The sequence below is a fragment of the Dama dama genome, chromosome 8, assembly GCF_033118175.1.
Source record: "Dama dama isolate Ldn47 chromosome 8, ASM3311817v1, whole genome shotgun sequence".
Classification (NCBI taxonomy): domain Eukaryota; kingdom Metazoa; phylum Chordata; class Mammalia; order Artiodactyla; family Cervidae; genus Dama; species Dama dama.
The window spans coordinates 3,574,127-3,592,968 of NC_083688.1; the positions used below are offsets into that span (position 1 = coordinate 3,574,127).

The 18,842-nt window shown below is 49.1% G+C and overlaps 1 protein-coding gene across 2 annotated transcripts; it reads right to left on the reverse strand.

Annotated features, from left to right (window-relative positions):
• Nucleotides 1–123: 123 nt before the first annotated feature.
• On the reverse strand, nt 124–18,507 carry PLA2G2D (phospholipase A2 group IID). Of its 2 annotated transcripts, XM_061147821.1 has the most exons (4): nt 18,438–18,507; nt 14,950–15,094; nt 13,084–13,190; nt 7,668–8,055 (listed from the first exon to the last, which is right to left on the reverse strand). In XM_061147821.1, the coding sequence occupies exons 1-4, from the start codon at nt 18,475–18,477 to the stop codon at nt 7,907–7,909; spliced, it is 441 nt and encodes a 146-aa protein (XP_061003804.1). In that variant the 5' UTR covers nt 18,478–18,507; the 3' UTR covers nt 7,668–7,906. The 2 variants fall into 2 exon arrangements, with proteins under 2 accessions (XP_061003805.1, XP_061003804.1); XM_061147822.1 differs by lacking the exons at nt 7,668–8,055; nt 13,084–13,190 and adding an exon at nt 124–240.
• Nucleotides 18,508–18,842: the final 335 nt, after the last annotated feature.

The following is an 18,842-nucleotide window of genomic DNA, read 5'->3' on the forward strand; positions in this document are numbered from 1 at the left end:
AAACCAGCTTGAACATCTGGAAGTTCTTGGTTCAGGTATTGCTGAAGCCTGGCTTGGAGAATTTTGAGCATTACTTTGCTAGCGTGAGAGATGAGTGCAATTGTGCGGTAGTTTGAGCATTCTTTGGGATTGTCTTTCTTAGGGATTGGAATGAAAACTGACCTTTCCCAGTCCTATGGCCACTGCTGGGTTTTCCAAAGTTGCTGGCATGTTGAGTGCAGCACGTTCACAGCATCATCTCTGTAAAGAAGAAAACATACATAAGGTTTTTATCACAAGGAAACCCGGAAAATGGCTTTTTCTCGTCTCCCTTTTGGGAAGCCAGAGGATACCACAAGTGATTTTTTCTTCTGCTCTGTGATTCCCAGACTTGGGGTGTTTGGGGCCTGGGAGGGACATTCTGCCATCAGCAGAGCCAGGAGCAGAGGCGGCTTCATCTCAGGGCTAGATCCTCGAGGGGTCAGAACAGCCTCAGCTTCTGCTGGCCCCAGCCCAGCCCGGCCCCTGGAAGGGTTGCAGACAAAGTGGCCCACATGGAGAAAGACCTTGGACCTCACTTCCATGGCCTGTTGGGAATAAGGGAGTGTTCCTGGCAGAGGATGGGCAGCTGATTTCTGATAGTCCAAGGAAGGGAGCAGGGAGGTGATAAAACATGCCTCCTCTCTGAAAGTGTTAATCGTTCAGTCACGTCTGACTCTTTCTGACCCCATGCACTGTAGCCCGCCAGGCTCCTCTGTCCATGGGATTCTCCAGGCAAGAATACCAGAGTGGGTAATCATTCCCATCTCCAGGGGATCTTCCCAAAGCAGGGATTGAACCCTGGTTTCCTGCACTGCAGGCAGATTCTTTACCATCTGAGCCACCAGGGGGACCCTAGAAATCTGGACACCCCACCCCTTTCACTCTGTTCTCAGCCTTCTCACCAACCAGATGTGCTATTAATCAGGAAAGAGATGAAAGTTTGGTTAAAAAAAAATTCCCTTTCATGGAAATCATGAACAGTCTTAAGAGGTAGGTGGTGTCACCCCATCTGACTGATCACAAATTGAGAATCAGAGAAGTAAAACTCCTGGTCCAAGGTCACACAGCTGGGAAGTAACCCAGTTTAGAGAAAGAAGGTGAGCTGTCCTCTCACTACTCATTCATTCAACAGATATTTCCCATGACCCTGGTGTGGTCTGGTTGCTGGGGAAGTTGTGGTCCCTCCCTGAGTTTGTCATGTTTACGTGCTCGTGAAGCTCTGGGGTGATGCAGATTAGTGGATGAATGAGTAAGTGATGAGGAAAACCGTCAGAGAGTGTGAAGCAGAGAATGAAAATAAGGCTGGAGACAGGGAGTAGGCGAGGGTGGGGAGGTGGAGGCTTTAGGCTGGGAGAGCAGGGGCCTTTTCTCTGGGGGCATGACTGTCAGCTGAGCTCCGGACGAGAGAAGGGGCCTATTTTGCAAAGAGCTCAGGGAAGTGCCCACCAGGAGAAGCCCCAAGGTGGGCACGGCTTGGCCAGGAACCTAACGCAGTGAGAACAGACTGGCAGCCCTCAGCCCACCTTCTCTGACCTGCTTTGAGGTTTTACAAACTGTCTTAAAATCTCTCTTTTTTTAAGTGAGAAAAAAAGAATGAGAGAGAGAGAGACAGCAGGTCCTGACTCTGGATGGTCCAGCTGACCTGGGGTCAGATCAGCTCCCAGGCTCACTTCAGCAAGGATGTCAAGGACCCCAAGTGTGACCACTACTGTCCCCTCTCAAAGGGGGAGGGGCAATGACAGGGGCCCCAGCCCCACCTTCACATCCCACTGAAAAGGAAGGCGCAAGATCCAGCTGGAAAAACAGGCAGAGACATGGGGAAGTCATCTGCCCGTCACTGCCCTGGGCTAGGCGCCCGTCCTGCGGAGACAGAACGCTACATCCAGGTGCGGATTGATCCAGGTGAGGACTGGAGCAGCCAATGGTGGGAAGGAGATTTGTGCATGATAAAGTGCTCCCAATGTGGGGGCTTGATCTGAGCACAACTCTTATTGTCAGTATAATTATTACTCACTATACCTTCCCCCAGGATCCTGTCTTGCTGTACCCCACCCTTGCCTCATCTCTGGGTGTAGCTGTTCACCCCCTCACCCCGGTGTACCCAGGGCTGAGTCAACAACTGTTTCAGTAAGAAGTGTGGGAGGCAGGATGAGACACGGCCCTGGAGCCAGAGAGACTTGGGTTCGAATCCCAGCGCTGCCACTTATCAGCAAGTGACTCAATGTCAAGGTTCAGTTTCTGCAGCTGGAAAACACAGGTGTTAATTCCAGTGTTCTGGGGGAGGTAATAGCAGTGGGCGAGTGGGCACCCCAGGTGTTCATTGTCCACCCTGCCCCACCTCTGCCATTTCCAAGCCTGAGCCCGGAGGAAAGAGGAAGCGCTGTAAGTGTCCTTCCATCTGCCTCCTTCATCCTGGGGGTGGAGGACAGAAGCTGCCCGTGAATCTCTCCTTTCTTTGTGCCTCTTATCCAACTCCAGCGGCTGGAAATGGACCCAGAATGAGAACTCATTGGGCAGGAAGTCCTCCTCCTTGGGTGCTCAGTCCTGGCTTCCCTGAGCTCCCACCTGCACATCCCAAGATTTGTTCCAAAGTCCTATGTCATTACCAGCCTGGGATTCATTCATTCATCCACTTGTTCATTCGTTCAACAATCAATTGATCACTTGCTATGTGATCACCAGGCACCAGCACTAGGTGCTTGGCTCACAGACGGTGCTCCAGGCTGAGTCCTCCTTCCGACCCAGCCCGAAACTTGCCCACCCAACACCATCCTATGAACAACCCCAACAGCCTCGGTTCTGGCAGCTCCCTGCCCCTCAGGGACATTGACCCCTGTCCCTTCTCAGGGGTCAATCAGTTTAGTTCAGTCGCTCAGTCGTGTCCGACTCTTTCTGACCCCATGAATCGCAGCACGCCAGGCCTCCCTGTCCATCATCAACTCCCGGAATCTACCCAAATCCATGTCCATCGAGTCGGTGATGCCATCCAACCATCTCATCCTCTGTCATCCCCTTCTCCTCCTGCCCCCAATCCTTCTTAGCATTAGGGTCTTTTCCAATGAGTCTTCGCATGAGGTGGCCAAAGTATTGGAGTCTCAGCTTCAGCATCAGTTCTTCCAATGAACACCCAGGACTCATCTCCTTTAGGATGGACTGGTTGGATCTCCTTGCAGTCCAAGGGACTCTCAAGAGTCTTCTCCAACACCACAGTTCAAAAGCATCAATTTTTTGGCACTCAGCTTTCTTCACAGTCCAACTTTTACATCCATACATGACTACTGGAAAAACCATAGCCTTGACTAGACGGACCTTTGTTGGCAAAGTAATGTCTCTGCTTTTAAATATGCTATCCAGGTTGGGCATAACTTTCCTTCCAAGGAGTAAGTGTCTTTTAATTTCATGGCTGCAATCACCATCTGCAGTGATTTTGGAGCCCTCCAAAATAAAGTCTGACACTGTTTCCACTGTCTCCCCATCTATTTCCCATGAAGTGATTGGACCAGATGCCATGATCTTAGCTTTCTGAATGTTGAGCTTTAAGCCAACTTTTTCACTCTCCTCCTTCACTTTCATCAAGAGGCTTTTTAGTTCCTCTTCACTTTCTGCCATAAGGGTGGTGTCGTCTGCATATCTGAGGTTATTGTTATTTCTCCCAACAATCTTGATTCCAGCTTGTGCTTCCTCCAGCCCAGCATTTCTCATGATGTACTCTGCATAGAAGTTAAATAAGCAGGGTGACAATATATAGCCTGACGTACTTTTTTTCCTATTTGGAACTGGTCTGTTGTTCCATGTTCAGTTCTAACTGTTGCTTCCTGACTTGCATACAGGTTTCTCAAGAGACAGGTATGATGGTCTGGTACTCCCATCTCTTGAAGAATTTTCCACAGTTTATTATGATCCACACAGTCAAAGACTTTGGCGTAGTCAATAAAGCAGAAATAGATGTTTTTCTGGAACTCTCTTGCTTTTTCAATGATCCATTGGATGTTGGCAATTTGATCTCTGGTTCCTTTGCCTTTTATAAAACCAGCTTGCACATCTGGGAGTTCACAGTTCACGTATTGCTGAAGTCTGGCTTGGAGAATTTTGAGCATTACTTTGCTAGCGTGTGAGATGAGTGCAACTGTGCGGTAGTTTGAGCATTCTTTGGCACTGCCTTTCTTTGGGATTGGAATGAAAACTGACCTTTTCCAGTCCTATGGCCACTGCTGAGTTTTCCAAATTTGTTGGCATATTGAGTGCAGCACTTTCACAGCATCAGGGGTAAATAAATCCTGAGAAATATAAACCAACCAGGGTAATTGCATCATCTGGGGCCATCATGGTTTACGTCTTGAGCAGGAGGTCTGCTAGATGGTGGTGGCAGTAGGGCATATTAAAGAGACAGGAACAGACAGCGTTTCCTCTGCTGGGTGTTTTCACGTCTGGACAGTAGCTGCTATCTTAGAGACAGGAAGCGAGATGCCCAGAGGGCAATGACAGCCCAGGGAGGATGGCCAGGAAGGAAACCGGAGCCGATGACGTCATCAAGCCACTCAAGAGCCACCTTCCTGCTAGATGTCTCGTCACTTGTTGTTGAAACTCACTGAGTCAGAGTTTTTGGCTGGAAAGCTTCCTGACCAGTGTGAATGGGAGGGGTTGCCAGGGAGCAGAGTGGGAAGCGTGGCAGTGGGAGTGGTGCCTTGACTCTGGGCTCTGTTGGTTGAGGACCCCCTGGAGGTTCCTGTTCCGGTTCCGAGCCTCAGGGTCTCCATTGTAAAATGGGGATAATAACGTCCTTATCTGCCAACACTGGTACTGTCACAAGGCCACAGTTTGGGCACTCTGATGAGCCAGTGAGGACACCAGCTCTTGACCCTGTATCTTGAGTAGACCTCATGTGTCATGATCTAACATACACAGGTTCGGTGCAGAAAGGAGAGAAGAAGTGGGTGAAAAGAGGGGGTTTCAGGTTTCAGGTTTTGTCTCTGTATAACAACAACACCCAGGTGGCTTAGCGGTAAAGAATCTGCCTGCCAATGCAGGAGACCTGGGTTCCATCCCTGGGTCGGGACTATTACCTGGAGAACGGAAATGGCAACCCACTCCAGTATGCTTGCCTGGGAAACTCCATGGACAGAGGAGCCTGGTGGGCTACAGTCCACGGGGTCATAAAGAGTCAGACATGACTTAGCACTCAACAACAACAAGTAACAGTTGGATTTTAAAAGAGAAATTACCATGTGTCAAGAATTGTGCTAAGACTTAACACACATTAACCTTATTTAGTATAGTGGCTTCATCTTATTTTCTTATTTCCATCTAACTTCACACACAAGGAAACCTAGCTTTTTCATATAAGCTCACAAGGCAGACGGTGGGATAATGACTTTTTTTTGGGGGGGTGCACTGCAGTTATGACCAACCTAGACAGCATATTAAAAAGCAGAGACATTACTTTGCCAACAAAGGTCCATCTGGTGAAGACTACACTTTTTCCAGTAGTTATGTATGGATGTGAGAGTTGGGCTATACAGAAAGCTGAGCACTGAAGAACTCCTGCTTTTGAATTCTGATGTTGGAGAAGACTCTTGAGAGTCCCTTGGACTGCAAGGAGATCCAACCAGTCAATCCTAAAGAAAATCAATCCTGAGTGTTCATTGGAAGGACTGATGCTTAAGCCGAAACTCCAATACTTTGGCCACCTGATGTGTAGAGCTGATTCACTGGAAAAGACCCTAATGCTGGGAAATATTGAAGGCAGGAGGAGAGGGGATGACAGAGGATGAGATGGTTGGATGGCATCACCGGCTCGATGGACATGAGTTTGAGTAAGCTCCCGGAGTTGGTGGTGGGGGATGCTGCAGCCTGGCATGCTACAGTCCATGGGGTCGCAGAGAGTCAGACACGACTGAGCCATTGAACTGAACTGCACTGAACTGCAGAGCTTTTGGGATCTTAGTTCCCCAAACAGGGATCAAACCTGGGCCCTTGGCAGTGAAACTGCAGACTTCTAGCCACTGGACTGCCAATAAAGTCCTTGGAATCTGAACCTGGCACCCATAGTTCGGAGCCTCTACTATGCTCTCCGGCATTAGCCTCTGAGCTTCACATGGAACGAAAACCACTCAGTCAGCTCTTTCACAGATGTGTGTCACAGACCGGAGGGTGTGGGTGGCTCCAGGTGCCCCGGCCACGTAGCTGGAATCACGGCTAAGCATATATGAATGACAGGTTGGGACTTCTTGTAAGAATATATTCACCATCTATCCATCCATCCATCTGAAGGCAGTTTCCCTAACAGTCAAGCCTGAGATAAGAATTCCTGGGCAAGGGAATGATTGATTGAGGAAATGCCCTTAGGGAGAAACCTACAGGAGAAAGAGGAAAACAGGTTGGCCAGTGCACAAATCAAGACATCTACCCTGACCCAGGAGGAGCTCTGGGGCAAACAGTGTACGACCCAGATGGTCTTGCATCAGGCGGGGAGAGGGCGGTTATGCCCTTCACGGTATCTCCCAACTCACTGGTTAGAGGTGGGCAAGGAAGGGTGGGTGATAGGCAGAGCAGCGCCCAGCAGCCTGGGGAAATCCTCAAGTAAAGGAGGTCAAAATACAGACTTGGCAGTCGACCCCTGGGTTGGGGACCTGGGCCAGGAGGGGATCTGGGTGGGGCCTGAACTCCACCTGCCCCCACCTCCGTCTCTCCTCTGGGGGCTCCTTTGATTCCAAAGCACTGACTGCGCGCCTAGCACCTGGGGGAGCAGAGGAAGCGGAGATGCGAGAGACCCGGACTCCACCCTCCCGGAACTCCAGTCTGCTCGAGCGGGCCAGAAGACCGCATGCCACGCGGGTGGGAGCTCAGCAAGGTGAAGACCCGTGAAGTGCCGCGGGAGCTTGAGGGTGGCAGTGAGCCCTTGGAACTTGAGAGGAAGCGGCCCTTGGACCCCGAGGAGCCTAGGGTGGGCTTAGCTACCTGGGAGACAGCAGGCCATCGGAGCATCACTGCAGAAGTCCAGGTTGAGCAAATGCCTGGCAGCCAGAGAGGAAAGAGTGCCCGGAAGTCCCATGGCCTGCAGACCCAGTGCCTGGAGCCCAGGCAGCTGGCGGCTCGGTCCAGTCCTTCGCTCGAAAAGTATTTCCTGAGCCCCTTCTGGGCTTCGGGCACCAGGGCTGCAGTGAGTCCAAGACAGGCATGAGGCAAGTCTGCGAGGCTCCCCAAGGCTCCAAGGGAGAAGGACACAGTGCCAGGCAGAAACGGGACCCAGGCTCCCCGCCCGCCGCCCCCCGCCCCGTCCTGGATGGTGCAGGGCCTTGGGGTTGTGGGGTTTTTTTCATTTATTTATTTTTAATTGGAGAATAATTGCCTTATAACATTGTGTTGGTTTCTGGCACACATCAGCCTGAATCAGCCATAGGTACATGTGTGACCTGGGACGACTGGGGGGGATGGGCTGGAGCGGGAGGCAGGACTCGGGGCCTTGGGGTTTGAAGAAGTGGCATCCCACGGACAGAAACATCCGTATCGCCCTTTACAGAGACCACTCTGGCAGCTGCTTGGATGGTGTTTTAGGGGCATGGGGAGGCTGGAGGGGCCTGGTGAGTGGTCATGAAGGGAGAACCTGCCCCACCCCACCCCCCCGACCCTGCCCCCAGTGCCCACCGCTTTGGCCCAAACACTCTCCCCTGGCTCCTTCCGGGCCTTGGTTTTTCCTAAGATCTCAATCCACCCTCAGAGGAGACAGCTGGGGAGATTCAGAAGGTCCAAGAGGCATGTGGGAGCTAGGGGCGAGGCTAATACCCTTCCTCTTCCCGGGAGTGCTTTAAAGGCGCCAGACTGGGGTTGGGGGTGTGGCCAGTGGTCCTGGGGGTCTTCCCCGGAGCTCAAAATGCTGAGGGACAGGCTAGAGGGTCTGGCACTCGGGGATCTCGCCCTCGCAGCTGGACAGATAACGCAAGTCATTCTTGTAGGTGTTCAGGTTCCGCTGCAGGCAGTAGGCCAATGTCTTGTCACAGGCACACAGCTGCTGCTCACACCAGCTCCCCTTGGTGGCTGTGAGAGGGTGGAGGAAGGCACTTAAGCGGTCTGCCCCTTCCCGAGGCGGGGTGGGTGTGGCCCCTGGATGGGAGCTTTGAAGGCAGCTCAGCCCTTGACCAGCCTTTGGTGCCCTTCCCAGCTCCTTGAACTCTGGCTCTGTGACCTTGGGCATGGGGCATGACCTCCCTGGGTGCCATTGCTCCTTCGTTCATTCATCCGTTCAGTAAACAGCTGAGCACCTATCCTTCGGCAGTCCCAGGAGGGAGAGGAGAGCAGAATGGACATGCGAGTTCACACTCCCCTGGGAGTGTGGGGGGGGGGCGGCAGGGGGCAGATGTTGGAGAGGTGTGTGGTCGTTGTTGTTCATTCGCTCAGTCGTGTCTGACTCTTTGTGACCCCACGGATGGTAGTGTGCCAGGCTTCCCTGCCCTTCACAGCAGTGAGTGCAACTGTGCTTACCCGGGAGTAAGGAAAAATGCAGGGGCCCTGAGCTGGTAACCCATGGGACTGACTGAGTGTCAAAAGCCATCTGAGCTGAGATCAGAAGAGCGAGCTGTTGCTCCTACTCTGGAAAGCCAGGGTGGAGGAGAGGGACTGTTCCTGGCAGAAGGAACAGCATGTGCAAAGACTCTGAGGAAAGACGGGCCATGGTGCTTCAGTTTCACCATTTGTCAAATGGGGATAAGAGAGCCAGACCTACTGTATAGCATGGGGATCTCTGCTCAGTATTTTGTAATAATCTATAAGGGAAAAGAATATGGATACATATATATATATTCAGATTAAAATAAGTAGGCAAAGCCTTTGGCACATAGTAAAGTAAAGTAAAGTCGCTCAGTCATGCCCAACTCTTTGTGACCCCTTGGACTGTAGCCTACCAGGGTCCTCTGTCCATGGGATTTTCCAGGCAAGAGTACTGGAGTGGGTTGCCATTTAAGTGGTCAATAAATGCTGGCCATTACAGCTGTTGCCGCTAAGTTCTCAGTTAACAGGGACAGTTGGTGAGCCCATTCAGCTTCCAGCCCCGGGACTTGCCGCCTTTCTCTGGGCGTGGACCCTGGGACTTGGTGACCTGGGTTACAGCCCAGGCTTTCTCATGTGTATCTGTGTAACCCTGAGAAAACAGTTCACTCTGGTTTCCGTTTTCTTGTCAGTAAAATGGAGATCAGGGCTTCCCAGGTGGCTCAGAATTCGGCCGCCAAGCAGGAGATGTGGGTGCAAGTCCTGGGTCAGGAAGATCCCCGAGCAAGGAAATGGCAACACACTCCAGTATTTTTGCCTAGGAATTTCCATGAACAGAGGAGACGGGCGGGTCACAGTTCGTGGGGTTGTGAAGAGTAAGATGCAACTTAATGACCAACAACAACAACAAGAAAATGATCACCAGAGGGGGGATGATGCCTAATGGGTTGCTCTAAGAACCGATGATGAAGGAAAAATGAACAGTAACCTCGGTAACTCAATGAAACTAAGCCATGCCGTGTGGGGCCACCCAAGATGAATGGTCATGGTGGAGAGGTCTGACAAAATGTGGTACACTGGAGAAGGGAATGGCAAACCACTTCAGTATTCTTGCCTTGAGAACCCCAGGAACAGCGTGAAAAGACAAAAAGATAGGACACGGAAAGATTAACTCCCCAGGTCAGTAGGTGCCCAATATGCTACTGGAGATCAGTGGAGAAATAACTCCAGACAGAATGAAGGGATGGAGCCAAAGCAAAAACAACACCCATTTGTGGATGGTACTGGTGATAGAAGCAAGGTTCGATGCTGTAAAGAGCAATATTGCATAGGAACCTGGAATGTTAGGTCCATGCATCAAGGCAAATTGGAAGTGATCAAACAGAGGATGACAAGAGCTAACACTGACATTCTAGGAATCAGCGAACTAAGATGGACTGGAATGGGTGAATGTAACTCAGATGACCATTATATCTACTACTGTGGGCAGGAATCCCTTAGAAGAAATGGATTAGCCATCACAGTCAACAAAAGAGTTCGAAATGCAGTACTTGGATGCAATCTCAAAAATGACAGAGTGATCTCTGTTCATTTCCAAGGCAAATCATTCAATATTAGGGTAATTCAAGTCTATGCCCTGACCAATTATGTTGAAGAAGCTGAAGTTGAACAGTTCTATGAAGACCTACAAGACATTCTAGAATTAACACCCAAAAAAGATATCCTTTTCATCAAAGGGACTGGAATGCAAAAGTAGGAAGTCAAGAAACACCTGAAGTAACAGGCAAATTTGGCCTTGGAGTTCAGAATGAAGCAGCACAAAGGCTAATCGAGTTATTCAAAGAGAATGCACTGGTCATAGCAAACACCCTCTTTCAACAACACAAGAGAAGACTCTACACATGGACATCACCAGATGGTCGACACCGAAATCAGATTGATTATATTCCTTACAGCCAAAGATGGAGAAGCTCTATACAGTCAGCAAAAACAAGACTGGGAGCTGACTATGGCTCAGATCATGAACTCCTTATTGCAAAATTCAGACTGAAGTTGAAGAAAGTGGAGAAAACCACTAGACCATTCAGGTATGACCCAAATAAATCCCTTATGACTATACAGTGGAAGTGAGAAATATATTTAAGGGACTAGATCTGATAGACAGAGTGCCTGATGAACTATGGATGGAGGTTCGTGACACTGTACAGGAGACAGGAATCAAGACCATCCCCAAGAAAAAGAAATGCAAAAAAGCAAAATGGCTGTCTGAGGAGGCCTTACAAAGAGCTGTGAAAAGAAAGGAAATGAAAAGCAAAGGAGAAAAGGAAAGATATACCCATTTAAATTCAGAGCTCCAAAGAATAGCAAGGAGAGATAAGAAAGCCTTCATCAGTGATCAATGCAGAGAAATAGAGGAAAACAACAGAATGGGAAAGACTAGAGACATCTCCAAGAAAATTAGAGATACCAAGGGAAACTTTCATGCAAAGATGGGCTCAATAAAGGACAGAAATGGTATGGACCTGACGGAAGCAGAAGATATTAAGAGGAGGTGGCAAGAATACACAGAAGAACTGTACAAAAAAGATCTTCATGACCCAGATAGTCATGATGGTGTGATCACTCACCTAGAGCCAGACATCCTGGAATGTGAAGTCAAATGGGCCTTAGGAAGCATCCCTACAAACAAAGGTAGTGGAGGTGATGGAATTCCAGTTGAGCTATTTCAAATCCTCAAAGATGATGCTATGAAAGTGCTGCACTCAATATGCCAGCAAATTTGGAAAACTCAGCAGTGGCCACAGGACTGGAAAAGGTCAGTTTTCAATCTAGTCCCAAAGAAAGGCAATGCCAAAGAATGCTCAAACTACCGCACAATTGCTCTCATCTCACACGCTAGTAAAGTAATGCTCAAAATTCTCCAAGGCAGGCTTCAGCATTACGTGAACCGAGAACTTCCAGATGTGTAAGCTGGTTTTAGAAAAGGCAGAGAAACCAGAGATCAAACTGCCAACATTCAATGGATCATCGAAAAGGCAGAGTTCCAGAAGAACATCTATTTCTGCTTTATTGACTATGCCAAAGTCTTTGACTGTGTGGATCACAATAAATTGTGGAAAATTCTTCAAGAGATGGAAATACCAGGTCACCTGACCTGCCTCTTGAGAAACCTGTATGCAGATCCAGAAGCAACAGTTAGAACAGGACATGGAACAACAGACTGGTTCCAAATAGGAAAAGGAGTACGTCAAGGCTGTATATTGTCACCCTGCTTATTTAACTTCTGTGCAGAGTACATCATGAGAAACGCTGGGCTGGAGGAAGCACAGGCTGGAATCAAGATTGTGGGGAGAAATATCAATAACCTCAGATACGCAGATGATACCACCCTTATGGCAGAAAGTGAAGAGGAACTAAAGAGCCTCTTGATGAAAGTGAAAGAGAAGAGTGAAAAAGTTGGCTTAAAGCTCAACATTCAGAAAACTAAGATCATGGCATCTTGTCCCATCACTTCAGAGGAAATAGATGGAGAAACAGTGGAAACAGTGCTGACTTCATTTTTCTGGGCTCAAAATCACTGCAGATGATGACTGCAGCCATGAAATGAAAAGATGCTTACTCCTTGGAAGGAAAGTTATGACCAACCTAGACAGCATATTGAAAACCAGAGACATTACTTTGTCAACAAAGGTCCATCTCGTCAAGGCTATGGTTTTTCCAGTGGTCATGTTTGGATGCAAGAGTTGGACTATAAAGAAACCTGAGCGCCAAAGAATTGATGTTTTTGAACTGTGGTGTTGTAGAAGACTCTTTGAGAGTCCCTTGGACTGCAAGGAGATCCAACCAGTCCATCCTAAAGGAGATGAGTCCTGGGTGTTCATTGGAAGGACTGATGCTGAAGCTGAAACTCCAATACTTTGGCCACCTGATGCAAAGAACTGGCTCATTGAAGAACTGATCCTGGGAAAGTTTGAGGGCAGGAGGAGACGGGGATGACAGAAGATGAGATGGTTGGATGGCATCACCGACTCAGTGGACATGGGTTTGCATATGAACTCCGGGAGTTGATATGGACAGGGAGGCCTCACGTGCTGCGGTTCATGGGGTCACAAAGAGTTGGACACGACTGAGCGACTGAAATGAACTGAACTGAACCTCGGTAGCCTGAGTGATTTATCTAGTATGCATCTGCAGGGCACGTTGTGTCTCCTCTTTCTTTAGTTTTTCAGTTAACTTTATGCAGCAGAATACTGTTCTCATCCTCAGTTTCAGAGGAGGACCTGAGGTTCAGAGAAGGTAAGCAAAGTGTTCAAGGTCACACAGTGGTCAGCGGCGGGTCTGGGATCTATGCTGAGGTCTGGCAGCCTTCCAGATCCTAAGGGGTCAAAGTCTCTATGGGACCTCTCAGTACTCCTACCCCTATTGCTGCCTCTCCTTCCCAGCCCAGATATCGCCACTGGACATATGAGAAAAACAGAGAGGCTGAGCAGCCTGGGCTTTGTCACACAGCGCGTGAAAGCAATGTGTGCGACAACTCCTTTGCTCAGGCTCCAACTCCAACCCGGAGGCCCCGGCACTCACAACAGTGGACTTTGCCCCGGAAAAAGGTGTAGTCATAGTGGTCGTAGCGGATGTCACAGTCGTGGGGAGTCAGGTCACCGTAGCAGCAGTCGTGTTCATGACAGCACCTGGGAGGAGAGGACAGGAGGTGGGTGAGTCCTTGGCGGACTCGAGTCTCAGGTTGCCCCTGCCCCAGAGCAGAAACTGCGTGTCCGCCTCAGAAGTCAAGGCCTGCAGGGTCTAGTCTTCTTTCTAGCTAGAGCTTCTCGAGTGCTTCCTGTGTACCAGGTGGTGGTGTAGTCTCTAAGTCGTGTCTGACTCTTGCGACCCCATGGACTGTAGCCCGCCAGGCTCCTCTGTCCATGGGATTCTCCAAGCAAGAATACTGGGATGCGTTGCCATTTCCTTCTCCAGGGGATCTTCCTGACCCTGAAATCGAACCCGGGTTTCCTGGATTGCAGACAGAGTCTTTACCTTCTGAGCTATGAGGGAAGATTCCCTCCTGTGTACCAGGCACCTGCTCTATTGAGGAATTCTCTCTTAATCCTCTTGGCCGCTCTAGGATAGAGGTACTAGTATTATCCCCATTTCACAAATGAGGAAACTGAGGCTCTGGGAGGTCCGGCCACCTGCCCAGGATCATACAGCCTGTATGTGGCGGGTGAGGGTGCTGACCTCAGGCCTGGCTGGCTCTCATCCCTCCTCTGGCAGATCCCTGGGTTGCTGTGAAAGCCAAGTGAGATCATGGCAAAAAGAAGTGGGACTTTTTAAAATCAGTGTTCAATGGCAAAGGGAAGTGTTTGTGGCTATTCTAACTACTTTGGGGTTGAGAGTGCAAGGCAGCCTTCAGAAACTCTGGGGAACCCTCCAGAAGGGCTGGGGCTGGATCGGAGCTCAGTGGAGTTCCTAGCAGGGAAAAACATGAGACCATTCAGCTAAGACCTAAATCAAATCCCTTATGATTATACCTTGGAGGGGATTGATAGATTCAAGGGATTAGATCTGCTAGACAGATTGCCTTGAAGAACAACCATGGACTGAGGTTCGGAACATTGTACAGGAGACGGTAACCAAAATCATCGCAAAGAAAAAGATGTGTAAGAAAGTAAAATAGTTGTCTGAGGATACCTTACAAATAGCTGAGAAAAGAAGAGAAGCGAAAGACAAGAGAAAGGGAAAGATAAATCCAAGTCAATGCAGAGTTCCAGAGAAGAGCAAGGAGAGGTATGAAAGTCTTCCTCAGTGATCAATGCAAAGATATAGAGGAAAACAATAGAATGGGCAAGACTAGAGATCTCGTCAACAAAATTGGAGATACCAGGGGAATATTTCATGCAATGATGGGCTGAATAAAGGACAGAAATGGTAAGGATGTGACAAAAGTGGAAGAGATTAAGAAGAGGTGGCAAGAATACACAGAAGAACTATACAGAAAAGGTCTTAATGACCTGGATAACCATGATAGTGTGATCACTCACCTACAGCCAGACATCCTGTTGTGTGAAGTCAAGTATGCCTTAGGAAGCATGACTAGGAACAAAGCTATTGGAAGTGATGGAATTCCAGTTGAGCTCTTCCAAATCCTAAAAGATGATGCTGTAAAAGCATCCATGACGCTCAATAAGCCAGGGGAATTTGGAAAACAGCAGTGGCCACAGGACTGAAAAAGTCAGGTTTCATTCTCATCCCAAAGAAAGGCAATGCCAAAGAATGTTCAAACTACCACACAATTGTGCTCATTTCACACGCTAGCAAAGTAATGCTCAAAATCCTTCAGGCTAGGCTTCAACAGCCCCTGGTACCAAATGAATAAATGGACGGAGAAGAAAGAGGAGAGGAAAGAGGCGGGTCCCTGGGTAGAGGCAGAGCACGATTGGGAGGAATTACCAGTCCGTGGCATCTCGGGGTGGGCCTTGGCCACCAAATCCGCAGTAGCAGCCGTAGGACATGTAGAAGAAGACGGGGGTCTTCCCCGTCACTTGTTTGATCATCTTGTTCAGGTCCAGTATGTCGCCCTCGGCTGGAACCACACCTGCCAAGGAGCCCAGACACAAGGAGAGAACGTGAGACTCAGGGGAGTCCAGTGGGCTGCAGGCCTGGCACCTCTGCTCTGCCTGGGCCAAACCAATGACCTTGGATAATAAAGTAACAACAAACCCTATGGCTGTTGAAAATATAATGACAATTGATAAGTGATTACTAGGGATCTTTTCATGTAGTGATCTATTGACTCCTTGCATCCCGTGAGATACTCTTTTTTTTTTTTAATCTTTTTATTTTGGTTTATTCTTGATGTAGAGAAAAGTTGCCAAGATCATATAAAGAGGTCACATATACCTCCCCATTCAGTTTCCTCTCATCATGGTATATGTATGAAAACTAAGAAAGCAATATTGGAACCATAAATCCTGTTTTTAATCCCCACGAGAGGAATGAACGCACGGAGGTTCAGTAACTTGTTCAGGTCACAGTAGCGGGTAGACAGAGGGGCAGGGTTGAAACCCAGGGCCGTCGGGTCCTGCTCTCCGTCTCGGGGTTCACACTCTACAGCAGGAAGATGCTCCCCACCACCCCCACTCCCCCCGCAGCCCATAGAGAACCCACATAGTATGCACGGGGCTTCCCTGGGTGCCCCGTGGCAAAGAATCTGCCTGCCAGTGCAGGAGACACGGGTTCAATCCCTGGTCCAGGAAGACCCCACGTGCCGAGGGGCAGCAAAGCCCGTGTACCACAACTATCGTGTCTGTGCTCTAGAGCCTGGGAGCCGCAACTACTGAGCCCACGCCCCCTAGAGCCTTCCTTCCACAACAAGAGAAGCCAGAATTCCTCACACTGCTACTAGAGAAAAACCTCACCCAGCAACGGGGACCCAGCACAGCCAAAAATAAAATAAAATAAATAAAATCATTAAAAAAAAAAAAAAAAAAAAAAAGGCTTCTTTTAAAAAAACATGCCTGACTCCTTTGGGAAGTAGTGTGATTTAGAAATCAATGTTTTTCATGAATATTTTTCACTTCAGTTATAATATCTTCTGGTTAGAATTGATCATAAGGGGAATTCATTTTACTGCGAGAGAGAAACATTACATTGAGCTAGGAGAAATAACATACATTAAGTCAATGGATTTAGGGAAGAATTTGGGGGAAACAGACGAGATGCAAAGGGGACTGGAATGTACCTGTGTGCAACCTCAGGGGATGACCCAAGAACAGAGATGGAGCCCAGAGTCTCAGAGAGATTGGGCTGGGGAGGTCCTTTTCGGTGACCCCAGTTTTGGACGCTCACCCCCTACCCTCAAGTAAATGGTGTTATAGTGAAAGCTCTACACTCAAATAAAGTGAGTAATAACCAGGGGAGAGCCCTCCACTGGGCAATGTTGGGGCTGGGATGAATTCATGCAGTGGGCCGGGGATGCCATCCAAAGCAGGGAGCTTGCCTGGTGAAGAAAGTGACAGTTACTTGGTGGTGTCCGACTCTTTGTGACCCCACGGACTGTAGCCTGCCAGGCTCCTCTGTCCATGGGATTCTCCAGGCAAGAATACTGGAGTGGATAGCCATCCTGTTCTCCAGGGCATCTTCCCGACCCAGGGATCGAATCTGGGTCCATTTCAGGCAGATGCGTTACTGCCTGAGCCCCCAGCGCGGCAGCTAGACGGTGACTGGCAGCGTCTGGGACCTGCAGGTAGGTCGTGTCCCCAGTGTGTGGAATCCACATCGCCGCTCTAGTTTGCCACGGTGGCTCTAGCTCTACAGATGTTAAAGAGAAACCTTATTAATTCTGACTGTGCTGAGGAATGACCCCAGGCCCCCTGGAACCCCAGATTTGGTGATGAGGCCCCAGAAACAGCCCACGGCCAAGAGAGTTAATGTCCACCCAATAGGCCAGCCAGGGATCCGAAAGCGGAATCTCACCTTTTGCTGCACCTCCATCCCCTTGTGCACCTCAGGCCTTTCTAGTTCAGCTTAGAAGTCACCACACAAATTCACACCTGAATTCTACAGCTGTTCCTCGCCAAGCAAGTTCAGCTTGGATTCAGGGTGATTTCGGTGGTCTTTTTTCTTACAGTTTTGCAGTGAGGTCCTCCCAGCCCTGGGGAATCGAGGAGCTCAACTTGTGGTCAAGAGGGCTTCGGGACACTGACTCAGGTTGACAGTGATTCCTGCCTTGGCTGCTTTTTCCATCCTCAGCTGTCGCTGAGAGGGATGGAGCCCCTTCTCCCAAGGGTTAGCGACAGTGGTTGGGCAATGTCTCACCGCTAACTCATGTGTGCACTGTGTGCTAACTTACTGCGCGCTGTTACTTACACTTGCTAAGCGTTTTGTATAACTTTTCTCATTAGAGTCCTTCTAACAACCCAGTGAAGAGGATGTTATTGTGCCCACTTTACAGATGAGGACATAGAGGGGTAGGGGGAGTTGGCCAAGGTCATACCACCAGAAACTGATGAGCCAGCATCTGAATGCAGGTTCATCTGTGTATTTCATCTCTACGCTGTATTGTCTCTTTGCATCTGAGAAATGAATTTCTGTAGTTTGACTGCAGTTTTCCTAATGGTTTTCACTGTAACCCTGGTGATGTGTTCCTCTCGGGAATTTGCGAGCCCCCAAAATAATGTAAAGCACATTAAAAAATGAAATGCAAATCCTTTCTCATATCACATATTCTGAGATGGATCAACAAGTAAAAAGTCCAGTTTGCTAGCAACTGGATTTGCAACATCTGATCTGTTAAAGATCAGGTGGAAACTTCACCATTTCCCAATGGACAACAGAACCCCCAGGGTCAAGGGTGCTGAAACTGTTCCAAAAATGTGGTGGTTTATCACTAAGTTGTGTTCAACTCTTTCGACCCCAGGGATCTAGCCTGCTAGACTGCTCTGTCCATGGGATCTCCCAGGCAAAGATACTGGAGTGGATTGCCATTTTCTTCTCCAGGGGATCTTGCCAACCCAGGGATCGAACCCGGGTCTCTTGCATTGCAGGCAGATTCTTTACTGACTGGGCCACAGGAAAGCCCCCTAAAGGTGTGGAGACGTATGCATATGTAAGAGATCACTATTATCTGGTGAGAGGGACACAGGAGAGCAGATCCATTTCTGTAGTTTGTGTCCAAAGTACCACAGACGTCAGTTCAGCTGGACCCCAGTCTCTGAACTTCTAGCTTCTTGTCCGTTCCTGCCACACTGCTTGGCCGCCCATAGCTCTCTGACCGAAGCCACTGTTCCAGGGGACTGAGCCACTGATGACTCCTTGCAGGGGCCGAATAGTGGAGACCGGGGCTGTGAGACCAGCCCAGCAGCTCCGATAGGAAAGAGACACAGGGCATCCCGGCTTCCCTCCCTGCCTTCCCGGCTGTGGGTGCTGCCCCCACTTACCAGCGAAGACCACCAGTGTGCAGAGGAGGGAAAGGTCCATGATCCCAGCACAGAGCAGTGGAGCCGGCTGCTGGAAGTCCCCTCTCGGCCAGCAGCCCCTTATATCAGATGACCCCTACCCGCCAAACTCGCTCCCACCCCTCCCAGCTCAGCTCTGGCGGAGGTCACCCATGCTCTTTGTGTTTCCTCTTTTCTGGCAAAGCGGAGTTTTATTATTTCTGTTTTTAATATCTTTAAAAAATGTTTTTGATTGCATGTTTGGCATAGAATATTTGGAAAACATGAACAGCTACAAGAAATTTAAAATCATTTGTGAATCCATTCATCATCATTAATTTTTTCAATGAAATTGACATATAACATTGTGTAAATTTAAGTTAATAATATATTGATTTGATACATGTA